Here is a 21,838-nt window from a genome sequence, read left to right as displayed (position 1 = left end):
ATATGAAAAGAAGGGAGTACAAGGGAGTACAAGATAAGCAGGAAGGAATGTTCTTAAAAAAAAAAAGCAGGAGGAAAACTGAATCGGTGTACACAGAACTGGTCCATGGATGCTATGCAATAGCAGCTAAAAAGGAGGCTTTGGATGCTGACTTGGCTTATCTCCTCTCTATCTCTCTTTCTCTCTCTTCCCACCTTGCCTGAAATGGAAACTGCGTCGTGTCTGTGCTTCTGTTTGGGTGGGGCCCCACTTTCCAACGCTTTGCTTGCTTTCCATAGTGTTAACATTAACTTGGATCCTGACACTTGCATCTTTCTCCGAGCTTTTGATGCCCGATCTTTTTTTTTGCTGTCAACATGATCATCACTTTACTGTGCAATTTGATTTCGCGAACAGTTTCTGCGTGTGTGTGTTGCTGAACATGTGGTACTTGTCCCAATTAATCAGCACGGCTCCCAACTTGAATTTGGTGTGACTGCAGGATTGTTGATTTTGGTTAATTACTAGTCGAGAGGGTAAAAGGATGCAGGATCTCCGGCCGGCCAACGCACATGCATAGTTGCTTGCACGAATCATTTTTGCGTCAAATTGAAAAAGGCAATGCCAAAACCGTCCTGTCTTTTTTTTTTGAGCTACTGAAATACTTCCAAATTTTTAGCATTGGTTCTTGATTGGTACTAGAAGATATCATATGCATGCATGTGTTCAGTCCAATGATGCTAATGGGTGTGTTCGGAAGAAACTTTTTGGCAGCGGCGGCAGCAGTTCAAAACGGCTATAAGCTGCAGTGATTTTCGACCAAGGCCAATACTCCCAAAAGTCCAAACCAAAGAGTACCAAGCTAGAAATCCACATCTCATTTTGAATTTTAGAAATTTTGGTTCTAAGGTAAATTTTAAGGGAGGTTTCCTTCTACACCGTTTCTATCGTACTATTTTTATCTTCATGATTGATACCATGATGAGTAAAAAGAAATTTATCTAAAATTGTATTTAAAATTTATTTTCCAAAAATTTTGGGTCTTTAGACTGGTCCACGGACCATATGGGACTAGAGAGGGTTACCCATTCTCCCTCTTTTTGGGGCGGAAACCGTGACGTGTCTGTCTCACTGCACGGTGGGCCCCACCTTCCCCCTCCTGGGTTCGCTTGCTGTAGTTACCATCCATCCTGACACGCAGGCACAGTATTACAGTACAGTAAAAAAAAATGGCACCACCTTTTTACACCCACCACCTCCCCCTCTCAATTCACTCGTCGCCTCCTCCTCCTCCTTCACATCGAAGCATATTCTCGTGAAGCCCTCGAGGAGGAACAAGAACCACCAAGAAACACTCCTCCTCATCCTAGTTCAGTGCAGCGCGATCGTCTCCTTCCTCTTCTTCTTCTTCTTCTTCTTCTCCATGGAACAGTAGCGATGGTGGCCGGGTGGGTTTGATTTGTTTTTGTTTTTTTTTTGGCAGCCGCGCCGATCGAATCTTCCTCCCAAGGTACGTGACCGTACCACTGTCCCCAAACCGCATTGTTCTTTCATTTCTTTCTCCCCCTCTTTCTTTATGTGCGCGTGTGTTTTTTTTAGGCTTGATTATGTGCTTTAATCTAAGCAAGAAAAGGAACTGGATGATAATGAGCTAGTGCTTCTTGTGGATTTTGGGTGAACGCGTATTTGATTGGTTCATGTTTGGGTGAACGCGTATGTGTGTAAGCAGGGCAACGATTCGTGAACAGATTAGTTTTTTTTTTCTTTTTTGTGATTTGGTGATGTTTTTTTTTTCTCTCAAGCAAACTGTGGTTCGTTCTTGAATCGACTTCAAGTTGGTCCCCTCGCTTCTTCATTAATCTTGCATGTGTAGTGGTCTTTGCCCTGTCACTAGATTGATGTACTTGTTTGGTTCCATCATTGATTTTACCCTGTAGCCCCACAAGAAATGTGGGAGGAGTGGGCTTTGTACGGATTCCATTTACTGAGACATTGATCGAACTGCAGTTCATGTTGATACTCCTTTTGAGTTCACTATCTCGTGATTCATTTCTTGTTTTTTTTTTCTTTGTTCTACATATGAGTCGTCAAGAATAGGGCTCAGTTGCGTTTGTTCTACATTGCGCTTCAGTAATATGATTTGATTGCGCGAGTTCTGACAAAATCATGATTTATTCCATTAACACCCTCCCAAAAAAAAATCTTATCTCTTGAAAATAATGTTGGTGATTCCTAAAGAATTTTACTTCTTGTTGCTTTCCTTGAAACCAGAATCAATGATACAGTTCACTCTATTTATGTGTCTTTTATTTTGGTTCTACATCTAGCGTCAAAATGATGGTGAAGAAAAAAACCTCTTGGAGCCAGATTGTGAAAAATGGCAGGCCAACAAACATGTCTGTTACCACAAGAAACCTCCGACCACAAGATCTTGGGGCTGTGATATTTGGCTGCACAAACAATACCATCGCAGAGTGTCACTCACGGCAACTTTTCGGTACGTTCTTGTCTTTCTTAATTCAAACTCTTTGCATAAGATATCTATTTGCAAAACTTAGCCATGTACAATTGACACATTCATTTCTTCCTGTGAGTAAGATAAATGTCTCCACCTTTCAAAGGATTGCAACTTGCTAGGTAATCCACCAACTTAGTAGCTATATTTGTGCCATGTTTCAGGCTTGCCAAGAACACATCTTTCCTATGTACAAAATATCAAGGAAGGCCTACCTCTGTTCCTGTTCAATTACGATGACCGCAAACTATATGGTATTTATGAAGCTGCGAGCAATGGCAAGTTCTGTCCTGAATCAAATGCATGGTCACAAGATGGCAAGGGAAAGACCAGCTATCCTGCTCAGGTACAATCCCTGATCTTTGTATCTTTGGAAGCTGCCTTCTTGCTAAATCTCAATGAAACGACTCCAACATGTATGCCCTTTTTGCCGGTTTAGGTTGCCATGCGGATCAAAGTGTGGTGTGTTCCACTAGCAGAAAGTCAGTTTAGAGGTGCTATTCTAGCCAACTACTACCAGAGGATGCCTGGCGCTCCTGGCCAGAAGCTTCATTTTTTCCAGTTTGAATTGGATCATGCACAAACACGTGCTTTGATGGATATGTTTACCCCTTCACCTTCTACCAACAATGGCTGGTCGCCTCCTGTTGCACAACTATCTGATGAGCATGTGAGATCGTCATGGGCACCAGTGTATGCGGGGAATAATGGTCTCAAATCTGAGAAGATTGTAAAGTCATATGCAGATGTGGTAAACAATAACAAATTTGAGCAAGTTAGAACAGGAGATGTGGTCCATGTGGATGCAGAGCATGCTAGCTCAGGTAATGAACATGTCAATGGTTTTGATGATCTGGATTGTGGAGACACAACCCCAGAGAGTGAGGAGTATGCACTATCGGGTAAGGAGGTTGAAGTGCAACAACAACGACAGCAGCAGCAACAAGAACAGTCTGGTCAGCAGGATAAGCTTAGCTTTAAAGGGGTACTAGAAAAGCTCAAGATGTTGTCTGTCCAGCAGAGGAAGTCTACTTTTTATGCCAATGCTACTGAAACTGAAAGTATTGATGCATATAGCTGTAAGGATGTACAAGATGATTTGCCAGAAAACTTAGATTCTGAAGTAGATCAGTTCTCCTGGGGGCATTCTAAGTTGCTGATGCACTCATTGGACTCAGAGTCCTGTACAGAAGTCAAGGTTATAACTTTGCACATAGTGGCATCTCTCATTATCATCCTTGTTTTTTGTGTGTATTCATTCAATCTTGTTAACATGTTCAGCTTTTGCCTATCTATTCCAAATTTCTCACATTAGTTTTGTTTGTGCAGTTGGTAGATATAGTCAAAGAGTTATATGAGCGGATAGCGATCATGGAGAAGAAGCAGGTCTCTTTTGAAATGCCATTAACCCATCATACTAAGATTGCAATCTTAAAGTTATGAATTGTGTACCATATGCATAAAATAAGTGAGAAGTCCAAGGAAATTGTAGAGTTGTGTTAATATAATATACCTTTAGCGCAAAAAAAGGAAAAAAAAAGGTAGGAATGAATAGAATAAAACATGAACTGTCAAGTTGAGTAAATCATTGTATATTACTTTACATATGCTAAACTTGGTTGCATGTGTTTAAGATTTGCTATCATCAACAATAGCTAATTTTTGCAGTCTAGAATGACTAAATTTGTTGTGTACTAAAAGGGAAAATCTATAATATGTTTGCAGTGCTTTTTACCTACCAGCTTGCTAGAAATCAAAGTAGCATCATCATATCTATGATTTTGCTATTATGCTTATAAAATCGGTTTCACATCTAGTTAATTTATACCTAATAATTATATTTTAAATTAACTTTGCTGTAGTCAGTTGATGAATATCATATATTCTCAACTAAAACTTGGAAGTCCTAGAGAATTAATCTTCCTTGGTGGTTGAATTTATGTTATGTTAAAAATGCAGGCTTGGTCCAATAAAGAACTCAAATACTTACAAGGTGTGAACGAGAGGTTACTAAAAAGAGTTGTGGAGCTCAAGGGCACGGTGAAGACATTGAATTCAAAGATAGATCCTTTAACCCTTGATGATTCCCTTAGCCAGTTTGTTGAACAATGTTTGGGTTCAGAAGATGTCATTTATCTAGTTGGTGGTTTTGACGGCTTCTCACATTTGCCATCATTAGACTCTTTTTCCCCTTCATTGGACGTACTAACACCTCTCAAATCAATGGCTGTTGGAAAGTCATATGCCTCAACTGTTGCGTTAGATGGCAAGATATTTGTTCTTGGTGGTGGTGATGGAGTCTGCTGGTTTGATACAGGTTACTTACTGAATTCTTTGTTCTGTTTCCTCACAAGCTCTCCGATTTATGTTCTTTCCTAATTCTGCATTTGACTTTTTCATGAAGTCGACTGTTATGACCGAAGACGTGATGATTGGACCACATGCCCATCATTTACTCATGATAAAGGGAGCCTTGCTGCAGTTAGCTTCAATGGAAAAATCTATGCATATGGTGGTGGAGATGGAAATGAGTGTTTCTCTGACGTTGAAGTATTTGATCCTGCTTATGGAAAGTGGATTAAAAATCAGTCTATGCTGGATAAGGTATTAGTCACTCTCTACTCTCCACTCATTTTGTTTAAACCTAAAAGGTTTGTGCTCATGGAGTAGTGAAGCTCTTAATAGAATTATGGAAATTTATTTAGGAAACAAAAAAGTTATAGGAAAAAATCAATCATTTACTTCAGGAAAATTCATACTTGTGTAATGAGGCAACAAGTTATTCTTTTTTGTGTACTAATTAAGGATTGTACATCAGTTTTCTATAATATTGTTTTCGGAAAATATTTGCTTCTGAGCCTTAAATCTCCATACTATGTGATGAATTCTTTTGTTTGATTGACATCTCCTGCTTGGTTTATCAGCGCTTTGCTCTAGCAGGCGTGGAACTTAATGGTGCAATTTATGCAGTTGGAGGCTTCAACGGTGTTCAATATCTTAGGTGATGTCCTTTTGTGCTTGTACTTGGTACTTGATTTGTTCAGTTTTGAATTGGTGCAGATACAATAAACTAACGAGTACTTGTTTTCTAAAAGACACTTACGAATGTCTTAAAGCTGATGCAGTGACCTTGGCTTAGTGTAAAACTATAAATGTGGAATATCATTAGCCTATTCTTATGCAAGGGAAATTATTGTTTCATTAAAGTGAGAAGCATCTCAGAATTTTTTTTTTATGCTAACAAATGCTGTGTTACCAGCTCTGCTGAGAGACTTGATCCTCGGGAGCCTAGTTGGAAAAGACTCCCAAAGTTGAGTACAGGAAAAGGTTGTCATACACTCGCAGTGCTTGATGACAAGATGTAAGTTTTTAGTTCTTTCTTTATACTTCAAAACAACCAGCTAAAGGTTGCAGAATGTTCTCTTAAAATAGGTTGCCTTTCCTTTTTAAGATAATGGAACCATTTATAAAACTCCTGGCCTCTGCATCAAAAGGTTGTAGAATGTGTACCTGAGGATTTAATCCCTCTGGTGTATATTACCTTCTGTTCTTTTGATGTAATTTTTGCTGTTCGTTTTTGTTCAGATTCTCGATTGGCGGTTATGACGCTGAGGCTAAAACAATGGTGGCTACTGTCGAGTTGTATGAGCCAAGGATGCCATCATGGGTGATGGCTGAACCCATGAACTACAACAGAGGATATCATTCTTCAGCTGTACTTGGTGGCTCGATCTTCGCTTTTGGAGGGGTGAAAGGTGAAGGAGATGCAATCTTGGATGTGGTAGGTGTTACTCCAAGATGAAAATTTCTTACCATGCCCATACCACCTACATTACATCAATATTCAACTTAGTTGGCAACTATCAAATATTTATCCTCGCCAAAAAAAAAAAAAATCAAATGTCAAATCTTGTACTTAGTTGCCAGTTCTTTTATTTTGAGGCACAACTGTATTGGTACCTGTCTCTACTGCATATATCATTTGTTACCATGCCACTGTTGCTATTATCTGCTGCATTTCAGATGATCATCAATTCTTTTTACGGTCCTTAAGCACTTCTTTTGGTCATCCAGATTTTCCTGTACAACCCTCTTGTATTGTGACTGATAGTTAAGCCTTGGTGTTGGCCGATTTGTCAGGTGGAACGCTACAAGGAAGGGTGTGGTTGGGTGACTACCGAGTCGAGGTCAATTGGCAGGAGGTGCTACTGCTCGGCCATTGTTCTCTGACTCTCAATATCGACGCTGTGAATTTAGTTAGCTTTCTGACAAGGGAACAACAAACAGATAGTTAAAGAACTTAGAAGGCTCTTCTTTTGGCTGAATTTAGAGCTGTAGACATACATAAGCTCTTACCCTAATCTTTTGCATGAACTAGAAAACCGTTCAATGTTGAGCTATTTTGTTGATACTGCAAAAATCTGATGCAAAAATCAGTTTGGTACTAAACAAGATGAGAATTCCATGAATGAATATTTGATAGAACTGTGATTATTAACTGACATCGTTGAGCTTCAGTTCAGTTTTTTCCTCCCTGTTTGAGGTTTTTTACTGAAGCAGATGTGGGTCTGGCTGGGTTCACCATTCCAGCCATCACAGACCACAATTAAGATCATAGTTTACTCTTTGCTGTTTCTTACAGAGGTCTTTAAGTTGTGATGACTTTTGGGGTGTCAGGCCTGTTTGTTATTCCTATATTGATCTCGAATGTTTTGATTTTTCTTTTAATCAAATGATAATTGCAAGTATTCAGAAATGCATTTGAAGCGATATTCAGTGAATGGAAAAATTATGTCTTCATTAAAACACAAGGGATGGGAGACGTGCCTGCGGCGGTGCGTTCCTTGTTGCTGCTGCTGATTCTCGAAGTCACCGCCGATGGCCGCCGGCGACGAAGACGCTGCTCCGGCGATGCCCCGGTGGCGCTTCTCCGGCGCCGTGAGATGGTCACCGGCGACTGCGACGGCCTCTCTTCTGCCGCTCCCTCCGACCACGACGAAAATGAACCGGCCCAGTCCACCACCGCCTTGGCCATCTCCAATCTCCGGCCATTCCTCCTCATCAATCGCCGATCCCCTCCGCCGCCGGGATTCTCTTCCTCCTCCCGACACCGCCCACCCCGCGCGAGGCCGAATTGACCCGAATTTATGTGCATTTACAGGCCGATGAACGCACACTTTTAGCCCAACTGACGTGCATTTTTGGGCTGAATATGCTACCACTTTGGGACAAAATTGTTCACACGTTTGGGCATTATTCACAGAAAATTTGGGGTTGACATTGCAAGCGCTGCTCTGGTGAATGGAGAATGTCCACTTTGACTCCCTCAAATAATAGGTCAGATCTGATTCGTATCCCTTGACCGTAAAACCGGTATAACGACTCCCTCAAGGCCCTAACTTATAAAACCGGTACAGAATAACTCCTAAAACAACATTAAAGATGTTTTTCGCTGATGTAATACGTTAACCTAGTTCAACTGACCGAGTCAACATGGTTCCATGTGTCAGCGTGTGTGACCGATGATAGCCAGTGGTTGGCTCCTTTCTCCCCCCTCTCCCTCTCCTCTTGTCCTACGAGCATGGTGGCCGGTGAGTGGCGACTTGCCTTTCCCATGCAACCAACATGTACGGTCCTACTCTATCCGTCCCATTTTAAATGCAGTTATGGGTTTTCGTGTCCAACTTTCATCGATCGTTTAATTTGATTTTTTTTATGATTAGTATTTTTAATTATTATTAGATGATAAAACATGAATGATACTTTATGAGTAACTTATATTTTTAATTTTTTTTAAAAAAATTAAATAAGATGATGATTAGAATTAGACACGAAAACTCATGACTACGCTTAAAATGAGACGGAGCGAGTAGAACTCTATGGCTGTCGGCAAACTTCTCGCTAATCTCGCAACACCACGCCGACCACCCCTTCCACCTCACCTTCACGCCCCGTCCAACCAAATCTTAGTAAGATTTATTGATTGCTCCTGCCAGCAGCCAGCTCCTTCTTGGCTAGCTAATTGCATGGGTCGGGACGATGCATATGTGGTGGTGCTGATGCTGACCTTGAATTCCATCAAGGGACCAAGCAAGAAAAAGATTGAAGCTTTCATCGATTGATTGGTGGCTGGTGCTACTCCTATGTCACCTCCTCTACCTCCATCACCCTGCTCGTTGGCACCACTCCTTCAGCACTCTCCCACCACCCTTCCGCCTCGATCTGGTTAACCAGCGTCTCCATTGTCTGTTGCCCCGATCTACACAGCCGACAGGATCAAGAAATGAACTGCCCTGATCTGCCATGTGTCGCCGAGATCGAGGTCGGTAGTGCCCGAGCTTGGTTGGAACGACGGCGAGGGAGAGCATGCGGTGGTTGGTGAGGACACCACGTGCCCTTCACCTCTGGCGCGAGCATCACCAGTGTGTCATCACGGGGTGGGACAGAGGCATAGAGCACGAGGGAAAGGCAATGGAAGAAGAGAAGAGTGGCATAGACGAGCGGGTGAGCTAGAGCTCGATGAGGTTCACTAGGCGTCACCGGTGGCATTAGGAGCTCAAGCTCCCTCAGCTCGCCACTGCTAGAGGGGGAAGAGCGAGGAGAGAGAGATATGGGGGAGAGCCGGAGAGAGGAAGGAGGGAGAAGTGAGGGAGAGTGAGGATGACATGTGGGCTCCACAAAAATTTTCTAACTTCCTTACTGACTCAACATATTTGACTATGGTCAATGTGCCACGTCGGCCAGTACCACCTCTCAAATACTGTCTTAGGAGTCATTTCTCCGGTTTTAACAATTTGAGAGATACGGTCATACGGATAAGCGATACAAATATGATCCGATATTCCGACCTATATTTTGAAGGAGTTCAGAGTAGACTTTTCCCCGAGTGAATTGACGCACAAATTTAGGCCAAATTTGTGATCATCTTTGGGCTTAACCTACGCCCACTTTTGGGATGAACTCGCACCCAGTTTAGGCCGACTTAGCTTAAAATTATGGACCGAATTATGCTTGATTTTGGGCTGAATATTTGCTCACTGATGGGTCGAATTAATGTGCAGCTATGGGCTTAATTTACTCTCGTTGCTGCTAAACAAGCAGTGGGCACTGGGCAGAGCCGCGGAAGGAACAACTCCTCTCGACTCTCAAAGCCACCGCCGATGGCCGTCGGCGACGACGCCGCTCCGGCGGCGACCAAGATCTCCATCTCCGGCGCGGCTCTCGCGGCGCTCTTGCAGCGCTGCGCGATGGCCGACGGCGACTGCGACGGCCTCCTCTCCGGCCGCGCCTCAACCACCCCGGCCCCGCCCCCTTCCCTCTCCGACTACGACGACCACGCGCCGGCCAAGTCCACCCCCGCCATCTCCCTCTCCATCTCCGGCCATTCCTCCCTCTCCCGCCCCTCCTCCCTCTCCGATCCCCTCGGTCGCTTCCACCCCTCCGCCGCCGGCCCCGCCTCGATCGGCTTCTTCTCCTCCCGCCGCCGCACCGCCCTCCGCCCCTCCATGCGCGAGCTCTCCCTCGCCCACTCCCTCTCCAAATCCCTCGCGCTCGCCCACCCCCTCCTCTTCCTCCTCGTCTCCCCTTCCTCCCCCAACCTCTCCACCCACTCCTACGACCACCGCGCCTTCCTCCTCATCGGCTCCCGCCTCGTCCCGACCTCGCTCCATGTCGTCAATGTCGGCCCCGTCTTCCGGGACCAGTACCACTCCTTCGCTCCCGACTCTCCGATGCCGTGGCTGCCGCTTGCACAGCACTCCTCGTCGTCGGCGGCGGCAGCAGGCGACGCGCACACCATTGGGGAGCAGAATGCGGTGGATGGGGTGGTGGACGGGTTCGGGCTAGGGAAGCTGCAGGGGATCCTGGGCTCCGCGGCGGGGCAGGCGGCGGAGATGGATGGCATGTATGCAGGAATGCTCAGGAGGCTGGAGAAGCTTGCCAGGGAGGTGGAGAAGAGCAATCTCCTTGTGCTTAAGCAGGTTATCTATTGATTCTGAACTTTTTTTGTTTATTAATGTCGCGCACATAATTATTGGATTACAGTTGCAGTTAATTTGAACTAGCTTATTGCTCAAAACTGCTTGGTGGGAGAATTATGCATTGTTGAATAGAGAAATAATTACAGTCAAGGCAACAATGTTTCTTGTATTTTGGTCGGTTTAGGAAATTTTGTATACTAGTTGGTTAGCTTTGTTCAAAGATGGTAAGGAAGATGGTTGATTCGGTTTGATTGTGACTATATAGTATAGTTGCCTAAACTGGCAGGTAACATTGGAATGTTGCCATTCAAACAATAACTGGTGCTGGGTTCTTAGAATTCATGGTAGATAGCTTGGATCCTTATATTAGTATTGGCAATTGGCTGATGGGTATTATCTATTAGATTACTCTTGAAATCATTTGGCCATTTTGGTGAGGCATATATTCTTAAAATCATTATTATATACTAAGTCTTAGGGGGCTGTAAATATTATATTATTGATTGTATTTTGATGCATATAGATTGTGTTTTAGATTCACATGTGAGGAAGAAAATATCATCTGCTGGAACAAAATGTTCTTTCGGCATGCTAATTAGAGTTGAAGCGCTGTGCTTTTATTTTACATCCGTCACTGCTTATCACCTAACAATGGTAACAAAAACAGCAATAGTAACAAGAAGATGACGAAAGAGACATGAGAATCTCATATGAACACAATTTTCCCACAATGCAGTCGCGTGCTGCAGTTTGGCTTGAGTCTTGAGGTCAACAGATAGGGAAATATCAACTTAAGGAGCTGCCAGTGTTGGTGCTAGGGGAAATGTTACATGCAGGGTATCACCATAAACGCATTATGCATCTTTGAGGTGGCGATGATTAAGTTATGGCAAACTAACTCCTGCTAGGTTTCAAACCCCTCTAGCTTTTCTTCTTCATGGAAAACAATGGTTCCCTGCAAAAGAAAGAGAGAATGAGAAATTTGGTGGTATGCCTGATTTATGTTTGTCTATTTGACTGGTTTGCTACATTAATTCTGTGTACATTTGGCGCACTGTGAAAATTACCCCATAAGGGAGACATGCCACGTTCAACCCCATGGAGGATATAACCCTGCAAAGGAAAAACAAAGAATCCCTAGCCACATTTAAGAAGTAATATTAGCCACATGTACAATTAAATTCAGAAACTTCCTTAACAATGACCAAATTGATGAGAAAACCAACCACAACATTGAAAAAAACCAACAAATGTCAGAGATAATTCACTATAACAACCCCAATACTAGGCAAGCAAGAATGAGAAGCTATGCTCATCTGAATCATCATCCACACCTACCTAATCTGCCCATGGGAAAAGGTGGATCCTGCGTTGTTTGGGCAAACAAGCCTAAGCTGGCCAGCTGTGTTTTTAGGGTCCATAAGTTGGGCTTTATGATAATCTATTTGGTAGGTTTCAGTACCTAAACTACCACAAAGCATTTGTTCATGCTATTTAATGTTATTGGAATGATTTTCTTAGATGATTTATCCTCTGTTGCATAAAGAAGTTTAAGCCTTTTCCTTCTGGTTAGAAATTATTTTTTCTTCTACCACTTCTCTCAACTAGTGAGTCAATGTGGCCCATCTGTTCAGTAGTTATCCATGCCTGTTCTTTTGCTCCATTCTTGAATTTTTTTCTGAAGTTGACTCTGTTGTCTGCTGATCATGTTATTTTATAGGAAAATCGGAACCTGCTGTTGAGGTTCAGATATGCAGGGTTGGAATAGCGCCAATGTTTTATCGGTCTTAGCAAGGTATATATATCCTGAAATTGGGATTCTGTTAAACTTCTTTCAGTATCTGATGCACACCTGTGATTGCTATAAATGTTAGTTAGGTTGTTCCCAATTTAGGTTCTAGTTTATTATCTTTGAGTTTTTCACTGAGACACTTATTTGTGACTGGCTACTTTTGTTACAGTAACTGAACCATGCTTAAGATATCTATATTTTAGGTTGACTAATTTCTGGTCTGTACTGCACTGGCTATCTACTTTTCCATAGTTCAGTGTGTTTCGCAAAGTTTGTCCGTCTAGGGTTGTAACTTCTATATTCGTTGCTGGTAGCCAGGGTTTCCCTTACTGCCTTTAACCGCGCGGTTACCGTGGTAACCAGGCTTACCGCGGGTGTACGGTAATGGTTACCGGCGGTAGGGTTTGGGGAATTTTGACCAAATTCAAAATTTCCAAAAAAATTGCAAAAAATCCAAAAGAATCATGGATGTAGTTCTTGCTTTTTAGTGGCGGATGGTGAAGATTTTTTTTTGAAAAAGAGTAAGATAACATTTGAGGGCAAAACCGAAAGTAGTTTAGAAAATGGAAAAAAAGAAAAAGTAATGGTCCTGAAGTTGCACTGTTTATCCGACCCATTAAGGCCCAATAGTGGAGAAAATATCTCCCGTGTGGCTAGGGCTCTCCTCTCGTTCTCTCTGTCGGCATGAGGTGAGGGGGCAGAGTTTCCCTTCCCTTTTGGTGATGGGTTATCGCATCCCCGTGGTAAGGCAGTTACAGTGGTAACTGCCAAATACCGTGTGAAATACGTTTAAAACATTTGAATTCAAAAATTCGGCGGTTTCATGGTTTGGTCACAGTTTGGCGCGGTAACCGCAATATTTGCGTGATAACCGTGATTTGTATAGTAGAACATAACAATGCTATAAAAATTGAAAAAAACACTAAGATGTGTAGAAATTAGAGATAATTAGAAGATTATATAAACCTAACTGTTGGATGAAAAATGCAAAAATTCGGCATGACCTTTTCTATATTATGAACTTTCAAGCAATTCAACGATTCATAGCATGATAATTAAACAACAACAATTCAACAACCTCACATTTCAAAGCATAATGATGTCCACATGTAGTTCAAACAATAGAGTTCACAATATAATGTCCATGACTACATATATGATAGTTCATTATGACAAGCAACATGAATATAGAAATAGTTTGAAACAAAGGATATAAACAAGGACATACTAACATAGTGCATAGCTAGGTGTTCCATTGATTGCATGCCATGTTGTACTTCTTTGTGGACATGAGCATCAAGCTGTGTGAGTGTAGCAACCTCGCCTTGTATTCCTACTAACTTTGACCTGTCCATGATGCTGTTGATTGCCACTGACCGTACAATTGAGCATACCACTTGGGCTCTTGCCACTCATACACTCATGTAGGAGGAGGATAATCAGAAGCTTGAGGACGGTTGTACACGTACATTGGATATCGACTTTCAATGCTAGAGGCATTGAATGAGCTATAGCTATGCTGTGGTGTGTCAAGCCGCTGTTGTTGTCGGCCTCTCAGAGTAACGGTAGTTTATTGAGAGCTTGGAGCACCATGATCCTGGTCCTGAGTATCGTGAGTGAAGTCAGTCTCACCTGCAAATCAAATAGTAGGAAGAAGATTAAACGGTCGTGAATTGCAAGGTGAAGGTTGAAATAATAAGTAAAAAATTGAATCAGGCTGTGGTCATCTAACACTGTTGTGTGACCCCTAGAAGGCACATCAGTGGCGCCTTGGCCTCCTTAACCATCGTCGTCTCCGTTATTTGTATCAGTTCTTGAGCTACTATCATCAGACTCTTGGTAGTCTGGGCTCCCTTGAGTCTCTTCATCGCTATGAACACTCCTTGATCGTGTCGCTAATCTGATTGTTAGTGTCGTAGAATGATAGGTCCGTTGGCCTTTGAAGGGATCGTCATTGTCCTTCCTAACTTGGGCATTTGTTTGCTGAATTTGAAGGCGAAGGTTGTAGTTGACATAGACAAGCTTGCTGAGCTTGTTGTGTGTAAGGTTGTTACGGATCTTTGTATGTATGGATGCAAGTGTGCTCCAATTCCGTTCACATCCACTTGAAGAGCAACACTGACCAACCAAACGCAACACAAGTTTCTTCAAATTCAGCATGTCCGATGTACACATAGACCACCATTAACACTGTTTGGGTCGTTATTGCCTCTATGTTTTCCCACCACCCCTTGCTAGATAGGCAGGTGTGTGCATATCTACCTTCTGCTGTGCCACTGAATTCGCTTTGCATGAAGCTAGAGGAAGCCATGCACTTCATGAACTGATCTTGCTTCCTAAGAAAACTCTAAAGGAACATGTAGTTTGTGCCGAACCGTGTAGCATTCCACTTAACCAATTCACCACCTATAGCTGTTGTCACCATAGCATGAAGCTTCGAATGATTGTATAACCATATGCAAATTTTCCTAGCACTCTGAATCACCATGTCATGGTTTGGCATTTTTCCAACCTCCTTAAGCATCAAGTTAGTTGTGTGAGCCACATAAGGTTGCCACACAATAGTTGGGTACTCTTGCCGCAGTAGCTTGCAAGCCTTCTTGTAGTTTGACCCATTGTCAGTGATAATTTGCACGACATATTGAGGGCCTACTTCACGTACCACCTTCCTTATCTCCTGCGTTAGAAAATTACAAAATAAACATAAGTCCATTACCCTAAACTTGATGATAACACATGAAGTAAATTTGTTGCATCAATGTCGTCACCTTCTATATGAAGTTAGCATTCTGGCTTTGGCCCGTCGCATCAATGGACTTGTGAAAAAAATATTATTGCATTGCAATGTATCAAAAAGTTGATGACAACCATACCCGTCGGTCGAGTCGAGGAATCACACATTAGAGTAACACCATACTCAACAAAATCACGCTTAAACCTTTCGAATTGCTTCTTTACGTCCTTCTCTGTAGCATCAAGGTACTTACCATCTATCTCCCTACCAGTTGGAGAAGGTATGTTTTCACCTATAATTAACACATCAAATAATTAGTCTCTAATATGTTAGAAAAAATGTAAATCTGTATTAAATGCATATGTACCCCACTTATGTGTCTCTTGAACGGCGCTGACGAAGTTTGGATTATCGGCATTTCTTGCAAGGATGCCGGAGGTAAAAAAGAAACTTATCCAGGACTCACCAACCACCTCCCTACCTTGTTTTCCCTTTTTTGTGAAGAATCCTGTGTCAATGCATAGTAGGGATGTGTGGGAGCATGGGGAGAACATACCACTAGGCTTTCGTTGTAAGTATTGTCATCAGAAAATGAGCGGTGGTGGGGCAACTTGACTCAAAATTCACTTGGCTAGCAAAGGGAAGGGCTCATCAGAAAAGTGAATTTTAAGTCGAGTTGCCCTACCACCACTCCTTTTCTAATGACAATACTTACAACGAAATCCTGTTGGTATGTTGTCCCCGTGTTGACACATGATTTTTCACAAAGAAGGGAAAGCAGGACAGAGAGGTGACTGGTTAGTCCTGGGTAATATTCTTCACCTCCGGCATCCCTGTAAGAAATACTGATAATCCATACTTTGTCAGCGCCATTCGAGAGACACAAAAGTGGGATACGTATGCATTTAATACGGCTTCATATTTTCCTAACAGATTAGAGACTAATTATTTGATATGTTAATTCTAGGTAAAAACATACCTTCTCCAACTGGTAGGGAGATAGATGACAAGTACCTTGATGCTACAGAGAAGGATGTAAAGAAGCAATTTGAGAGGTTTAAGCGTGATTTTGATGAGTATGGTGTTAATCTAATGTGTGATTCTTAGACTCGACTGACGGGTATGGCTGTCATCAACTTTTTGATGTATTGCAATGTAATAATGTTTCTTGACAAGTCCATTGATGCGACGGGCCAAAGCCAGGATGCTAACTTCATATAGAAGGTGACAACTTTAATGCAACAAATTTACGTTATATGTTATCAAGTTTCGGGTGATGTACTTATTTTTATTTTGTGATTTACTAATATAGGAGATAAGGAAGGTGTTACACGAAGTACGCCCTCAACATGTCGTGTAGATTATCATTGACAATGGGTCAATTTACAAGAAGGCTTACATATTACTGCAGCAAGAGTACCCAACTATTGTGTGGCAACCTTGCATGGCTCACACAATTAATTTGATGCTTAAGGATGTTGAAAAAAAAATGCCAGACCATGATACGGTGATTGAGAGTGCTAAGAAAATTTGTAGATGTTTTGTAGCTATAGCATTGAACCCTTGGACGCACTACGCATACACTACAAGTGTGATCGTCTTCCAAGACCTCCGTCAGGCCTTCGAGTGGATGACGGACATGGCCGCTGCCGTTTTGTTGAAGGTTGAGATGTATTGGCGTAAGAGTGACGAATTTGGGAGGCCGCTTGCAAGAAAGATCTAAGGCTTGCAAGAAAGACCTCCGTTTTGATAATGCAACTATCAAAAGTCCTAATGCTTTCGACGTATCTAGAATTATAAAATGACATGTTAGTCGGCATTTGCAGCACAATGGTGGTCTATGTTTACATCATACACGCCGAATTTGAAGAAATTTGTGTTGCGTTTGGTTGGTCAGTATTGCTCTTTAAGTTAATATGAACGGAATTGTAGCACATTTGCATTCGTACAGACAAAGATTCGTTATAAAGTTACACACAACAAGCTCAACAAGCTTGTCTGTGTCAAATATAACCTTCGCAGTCGAATTCAGCAAACAAATGCCGAGTTAGGAAGGACGATGATGATCCCTTTCAAAGGCCAGTGGACCTATCATTCTACGACACTTAACAATTTAATTAGAGATCGAATGGACAATGTTTAGTCCAATGCTTGCCCTGAACTAGATGAAGACTCAACTGAGAGTGATGCCCCCATGCCTAGTCCACTTGTAGCCAACCTAGTGGACTTGACTGACTTGCGCAAGACCACGAGGGCATCTACTATTGTTGAGTAGGCTGATATGAATATGTGACAGTCATATTGGAAAAAGAAAGACTCAATAGCGACCAGAACCAACTCCATCTAAAAAAGTGAAGGCCAAAGGTTCATCAACACGGTCGAGGAGTATTGATAGCAATGAAGAGACTCAAGGGAGACCAGACTACCAATAATCCAATGATAGTAGCTCAAGAACTAATACAAATGATGGAGATGATGGTGGTCAAGGAGGGCAAGGCGCCACTGATGTGCCTTTTAGGGGTCATACAACAGTGTCAGGTGACCATATCCTAATTTAATTCTTTACTTATTATTTCAACCTTCACCTTGCAATTCACGATCGATTAATCTTGTTCGTACTATTTAATTTGCAGATGAGGCCGACTTCACTTATGCTACTAAGGACCAGGATCATGGTGTTCCAAGTTCTCAACGAACTAACGTTACTCGAGAGGGCGACAACAGCAACAACAGTTTTACACACCTCAACATAGCTATAGCTTATTCAATATCTCTAGCTGTTGACGAGAAACACGGTGGCCTAGGAGATCTGCTTAACTCCGGTGCAGGTCCAAGGCTTGCCTCGAGTGTGCTAAGGGCGTGCCAGCTGGTTTGATTTTGCAACCAGCAAGGAAACAACAAGCAAAGTTAGTTAGCCGATAGCCGATATAGTTGGACCAGATCGACTATGGATTGATGTATGAATTAAGCATAAACCATAAATATGCCTCATCGGCTGTAGTATCATCAAATCAGTTTGGTATGAGCCAGGCGATACTATAGGAATAGTCGATGAAAATAATATTTAGAGCAAGATAGATAGATAAAGATAATGTACCAGCTAATACTCTAGTACAAACTTATATAAACAAATAAATCTATATAAACATATCAAATCATGATCAGTTAATAATTTAGATAACTGAACCGATACTGATCTAACTTGATATGGTTATATAGGATGATCTATCTATATAAGTGGCAAATATACATAAAACTAGTACAAGCAGCATGTACATTAGGTAAGATCGATTGAAACTCTGATACTATCTCTAATTATGATTAATTCCAGGTTAGTTTTTAGGGTTCTAAACAAGACTAGGGATGATATATCTCAAAGTAAGTAGAGAAACCTAAAGTCTAAACAATCAAGGAATTAACCACTTTTTAAGATGGTAGATGTCTTAGTTAATCTAATCTAGTAAGGCAATTTAGTCGATACTGGCAGGAGCCCTAAAGCGAGAACCAACGGATAGGGCTAAATTGAGATACTAAGGCTAGATTAATTAAGACATATGATGGCAAATGGTTATGATAGAAGGACTAAAACATCTAAAATAACATAATAGCCCCGATAGCACGAGCCATCGAGATGGGTTACCTCTTGTCGAGATAACTCGCTGAAAAGAACAAAAGGGTGGTGATGTGCCGAAGTTGTATTGGATTTTCTCCCGTATTACAGTGGTATGGGGTTCATATTTATACCTCGAGGACAAAATTGGGTCCATTATGGACATGACTTAAACTTTCCTAAAGATAAAATACAAACAAGACCATATGGCGGTCTATTACCAATCTCTATCAAACCGACTCATATCCTAATTTTTTTTTGACTGGGAATACTGTCAGGGCTTTGCCCTGTAGTGTAAATTTTATAAAACACAAAAAGTATTTACAAGGTTACAGAGAAAGAACAAAATAAGAAAAGCAACAAAGCTGGAATACTGCCAGGGCTTTGCCTAGCAGTGTGAATTTTATAAAACACAAAAAGTATTTACAAGGTTACAGAGAAAGAACAAAAGAAGAAAAGCAACAAAGCTACAAGGTTTGTAACCAGTCAGAAATAGATTGCTTGAGGGGGATCTTTCATTCTGCACATATGCAGAAGAACTTCTTTCACACAAATATACTTCCAGGATTGAAATGATGGCTGAATGTTTTGAAAGATAAATCCATTTCGTTGCTTCCAAATATGCCATGATGCCAAAAAGGAAACCTTAAGGAAGCCTCTATAAGCAAACCTGAGTCTGGCCAGAGCAATCATCTGAAAGAATTCCAAGTTGTGATTCCATTGAATTCCTAGGTGCTGCCAGCATCGAGCATTGAAAGGACATGTGAAAAAGAGATGGAGTCTTGTTTCTCTCTGATGTGTATTACATAAAGCACATGTGAGATCATCATCCTCTTTGGCACAGTGTCTTCTGTTAAGCATATCTCTTGTATTATGCCTGTCACAGAACAAGAGCCATGTAAAAACTTTTATCTTTATGACACATTTGGTTTTCCACAGCCAGATCATGGGTCTAGGAGGTTGCAGGGTAGAGAAATTATGCTTATAAAACCTCTTGGTTGTATATGTGTCAGTTCCCTAAATGAAACTCCAAGCATCACCTCTTTCTGGCTCAAGCTGTAAATGACTCAACTCCTCCTCCAGCTGTAAGAATTCACCATATGCATCATCCGAGAGGGGAAGTACAAAAGAATCCTCCGGAGGCCTTAATCACATGCTCATAACTGAATCATTTTTATACAAAGCCACACTGAACAAATTAGGGTAGCTGGTGCACTTAAAATCATCATTCCAGAGCAGTGCAGTTGCACCTGTCCGAATTGAACACTTGGCTATACCCTTGAAAATGTCAGAAAGAGATGCAATATCCCTCCACCAGAAAGAACCCTTATTCAAAACCAAGTAGGGTACCCTAGAAGCATAATAGGTCTGAGAGATCAAATTTACCCAAGGCAGATCAACACTATTGTAGAATTTTACCATATCCTAATTAATTGATACAATTGTCATAATCGAGCTATATCTCTAATTGGCAAAGACGGTTATTCCAACTCAGGCCCATGGTGAGCCCAACTCACAGCGTATCGGCACAATTGGCCACTTGCCTTATCGGCTTGACCAAACTCAACTTTGTTTCTAGCCGATACGATACCCAACAGATGCGTTATCCGACTTTAAAACCGATTCGATCTTGCACCAAATCCGTTTCGATCTTGTTCCTTCTTCTCCGAGTCTAATGCAAAATTCCGTTGTTAACACTAGCATTGAAAATGGATATCCAACGTACGTGTACAACCATCCCCAAGCTTCTGATTATCCTCTACATGGGTGTATGAGTGGCAAGAGCCCTAGTGGTATCCTCAATTGTACGGTCAGTGGCAATCAACAGCATCATGGACATGTCAAAGTTAGTAGGAATACAAGGCGAGGTTGCTACACTCACACAGTTTGATGCTCATGTCCACAGAGAAGTACATCATAGCATACAATCAGTGGAACACCTAGCTATGCACTATGTTAGTATGACATATCCTTCGTTCCGAACTAGAACTTCTATATTTGTGTTTCTTGTCATAATGAACTACTGTATTTGTAGCCATGGACATTATATTGTGAACTCTATTGTTGAGCTACATGTGGACATCATTATGCTTTGAAACGTGTGATTGTTGAATTGTTATGCTATGAATTGTTGAAGTGCTTTGAAGTTCATAATATAGAAAATATCATGGCAAATTTTTGTATTTTACATCCAAAAGGTAGGTTTGAAAATATCATATATATTTTTCTAATTATCTCTAATTTCTATACACATTAAGTGTTTTTCAATTTTTTTAGCACTGTTCTGTTCTGCTGCACAAATCATGGTTACCATGCAAATATCACGGTTACAGCGCCAAACCATGCGGTAACCGTGACCAAACCGCGAAATCACCGAATTTTTGAATTCAAATGTTTGACGATGAATTTCACAAGGTTTTCAGTAACTGCGGGGTTATGGTAGCCCCCATCCAAACGGTAAGGAAAACACTGCTGGTAGCAGGTGCTCGGTTCTGTTAATGGATGAATCCGGAAAGATGTGCCACGTATACTGAGTTTGACTCGTTCAATTATGTGCTAGTCGTGCTACTAGTTAGCTGCACCAAACGGAAGTGTTCTCATTGAGATATGTATGATACATGGAAAACCCTGTCATAGGCTGACCATTCTGGGGATACCATTACTGTTCGCAGTACAAAACACTCATGTGCTGTGCAGTCTGAATGCACTGGCTGCCTGGCACTAGTAGCTCTGGAAAGCTTCAGTTTGGCTTCTTTGATATCTTGTTTGCATCTCCCGTGTACTGTACATGTAAATATGAGTGCGCACTGATCATTGTATACAAATCATTTTGTAGGATGTATTATGCTCTACAGACTACTGGAGTACAATATATCAGCTTCGCTTAAGCTATCTCTAAAGGTTTGTTAAGACTTAATAGTCGCCACGGGATTTGTATCATTGTATGGAAGAAGAAGGCGCATGGTACCGAGGATGAGAACGGGGGAACATCATGCGGAAAACTGGTGTGGAAGGGGCGCGTTTGTGTTGTTTGGTATGCGATGGACAAGGCTGAGCTGCATCACCATCAAGGCATCAAGACCTGCATTTGTTTTCTTTGTTGTCATCATCCTTGCTGGACTCGTCCTTATTTGTTATTCCCACGATGTTATTTGTTCAGTTCTTGCTATATTGGACAAAGGCTCTTAATGACGATGTTTGGCAGGAGGCTCAGGTGGGCCCACCGAGA

General features: G+C 41.8%; 2 protein-coding genes across 7 annotated transcripts; both read left to right on the top strand.

Moving 5' to 3' along the window:
- Positions 1 to 1,262: 1,262 nt before the first annotated feature.
- Positions 1,263 to 7,169, top strand: LOC127779335 (uncharacterized). The gene is made up of 11 exons (XM_052306067.1): positions 1,263 to 1,489; positions 2,307 to 2,476; positions 2,659 to 2,840; positions 2,934 to 3,692; positions 3,824 to 3,880; positions 4,454 to 4,811; positions 4,899 to 5,098; positions 5,419 to 5,495; positions 5,754 to 5,855; positions 6,080 to 6,275; positions 6,635 to 7,169. The coding sequence occupies exons 2-11, from the start codon at positions 2,314 to 2,316 to the stop codon at positions 6,722 to 6,724; spliced, it is 2,184 nt and encodes a 727-aa protein (XP_052162027.1). The 5' UTR covers positions 1,263 to 1,489; positions 2,307 to 2,313; the 3' UTR covers positions 6,725 to 7,169.
- Positions 7,170 to 9,609: 2,440 nt separating this feature from the next.
- On the top strand, positions 9,610 to 21,802 carry LOC127779347 (uncharacterized). 6 transcript variants are annotated; one of them, XR_008018648.1, is made up of 4 exons: positions 9,610 to 10,473; positions 12,194 to 12,268; positions 15,967 to 17,537; positions 17,633 to 20,292. XR_008018648.1 is itself a non-coding variant. In XM_052306083.1 (3 exons), exons 1-2 carry the CDS (start codon positions 9,655 to 9,657, stop codon positions 12,239 to 12,241), a joined length of 867 nt encoding a protein of 288 aa, XP_052162043.1. In that variant the 5' UTR covers positions 9,610 to 9,654; the 3' UTR covers positions 12,242 to 12,268; positions 21,446 to 21,802. The 6 variants fall into 6 exon arrangements, 3 of the variants coding, with proteins under 3 accessions (XP_052162043.1, XP_052162045.1, XP_052162044.1); XR_008018647.1 differs by having other exon boundaries at positions 12,194 to 16,223; positions 16,312 to 17,537; XR_008018646.1 differs by having other exon boundaries at positions 12,194 to 17,537.
- The last annotated feature ends 36 nt before the right edge of the window (positions 21,803 to 21,838 follow it).

Source organism: Oryza glaberrima, chromosome 7, assembly GCF_000147395.1.
Source record: "Oryza glaberrima chromosome 7, OglaRS2, whole genome shotgun sequence".
NCBI lineage: Eukaryota > Viridiplantae > Streptophyta > Magnoliopsida > Poales > Poaceae > Oryza > Oryza glaberrima.
The sequence above is the reverse complement of the archived record's forward strand: the minus strand, read 5'-3'. Positions and strand labels throughout refer to the sequence as shown.

What these genes read in the sequence shown, in the direction of transcription:
- LOC127779335 (XM_052306067.1), top strand. Translation starts at nt 2,314, where the DNA reads ATGATGGTGAAGAAAAAAACCTCTTGGAGCCAGATTGTGAAAAATGGC. An exon ending in AGTCTGCTGGTTTGATACAG is followed by an intron (nt 4,812 to 4,898) that starts GTTACTTACTGA and finishes TTTTTCATGAAG; the next exon opens with TCGACTGTTATGACCGAAGA. An exon ending in ATCAGTCTATGCTGGATAAG is followed by an intron (nt 5,099 to 5,418) that starts GTATTAGTCACT and finishes TTGGTTTATCAG; the next exon opens with CGCTTTGCTCTAGCAGGCGT.
- LOC127779347 (XM_052306083.1), top strand. Translation starts at nt 9,655, where the DNA reads ATGGCCGTCGGCGACGACGCCGCTCCGGCGGCGACCAAGATCTCCATC. An exon ending in ATCTCCTTGTGCTTAAGCAG is followed by an intron (nt 10,474 to 12,193) that starts GTTATCTATTGA and finishes GTTATTTTATAG; the next exon opens with GAAAATCGGAACCTGCTGTT.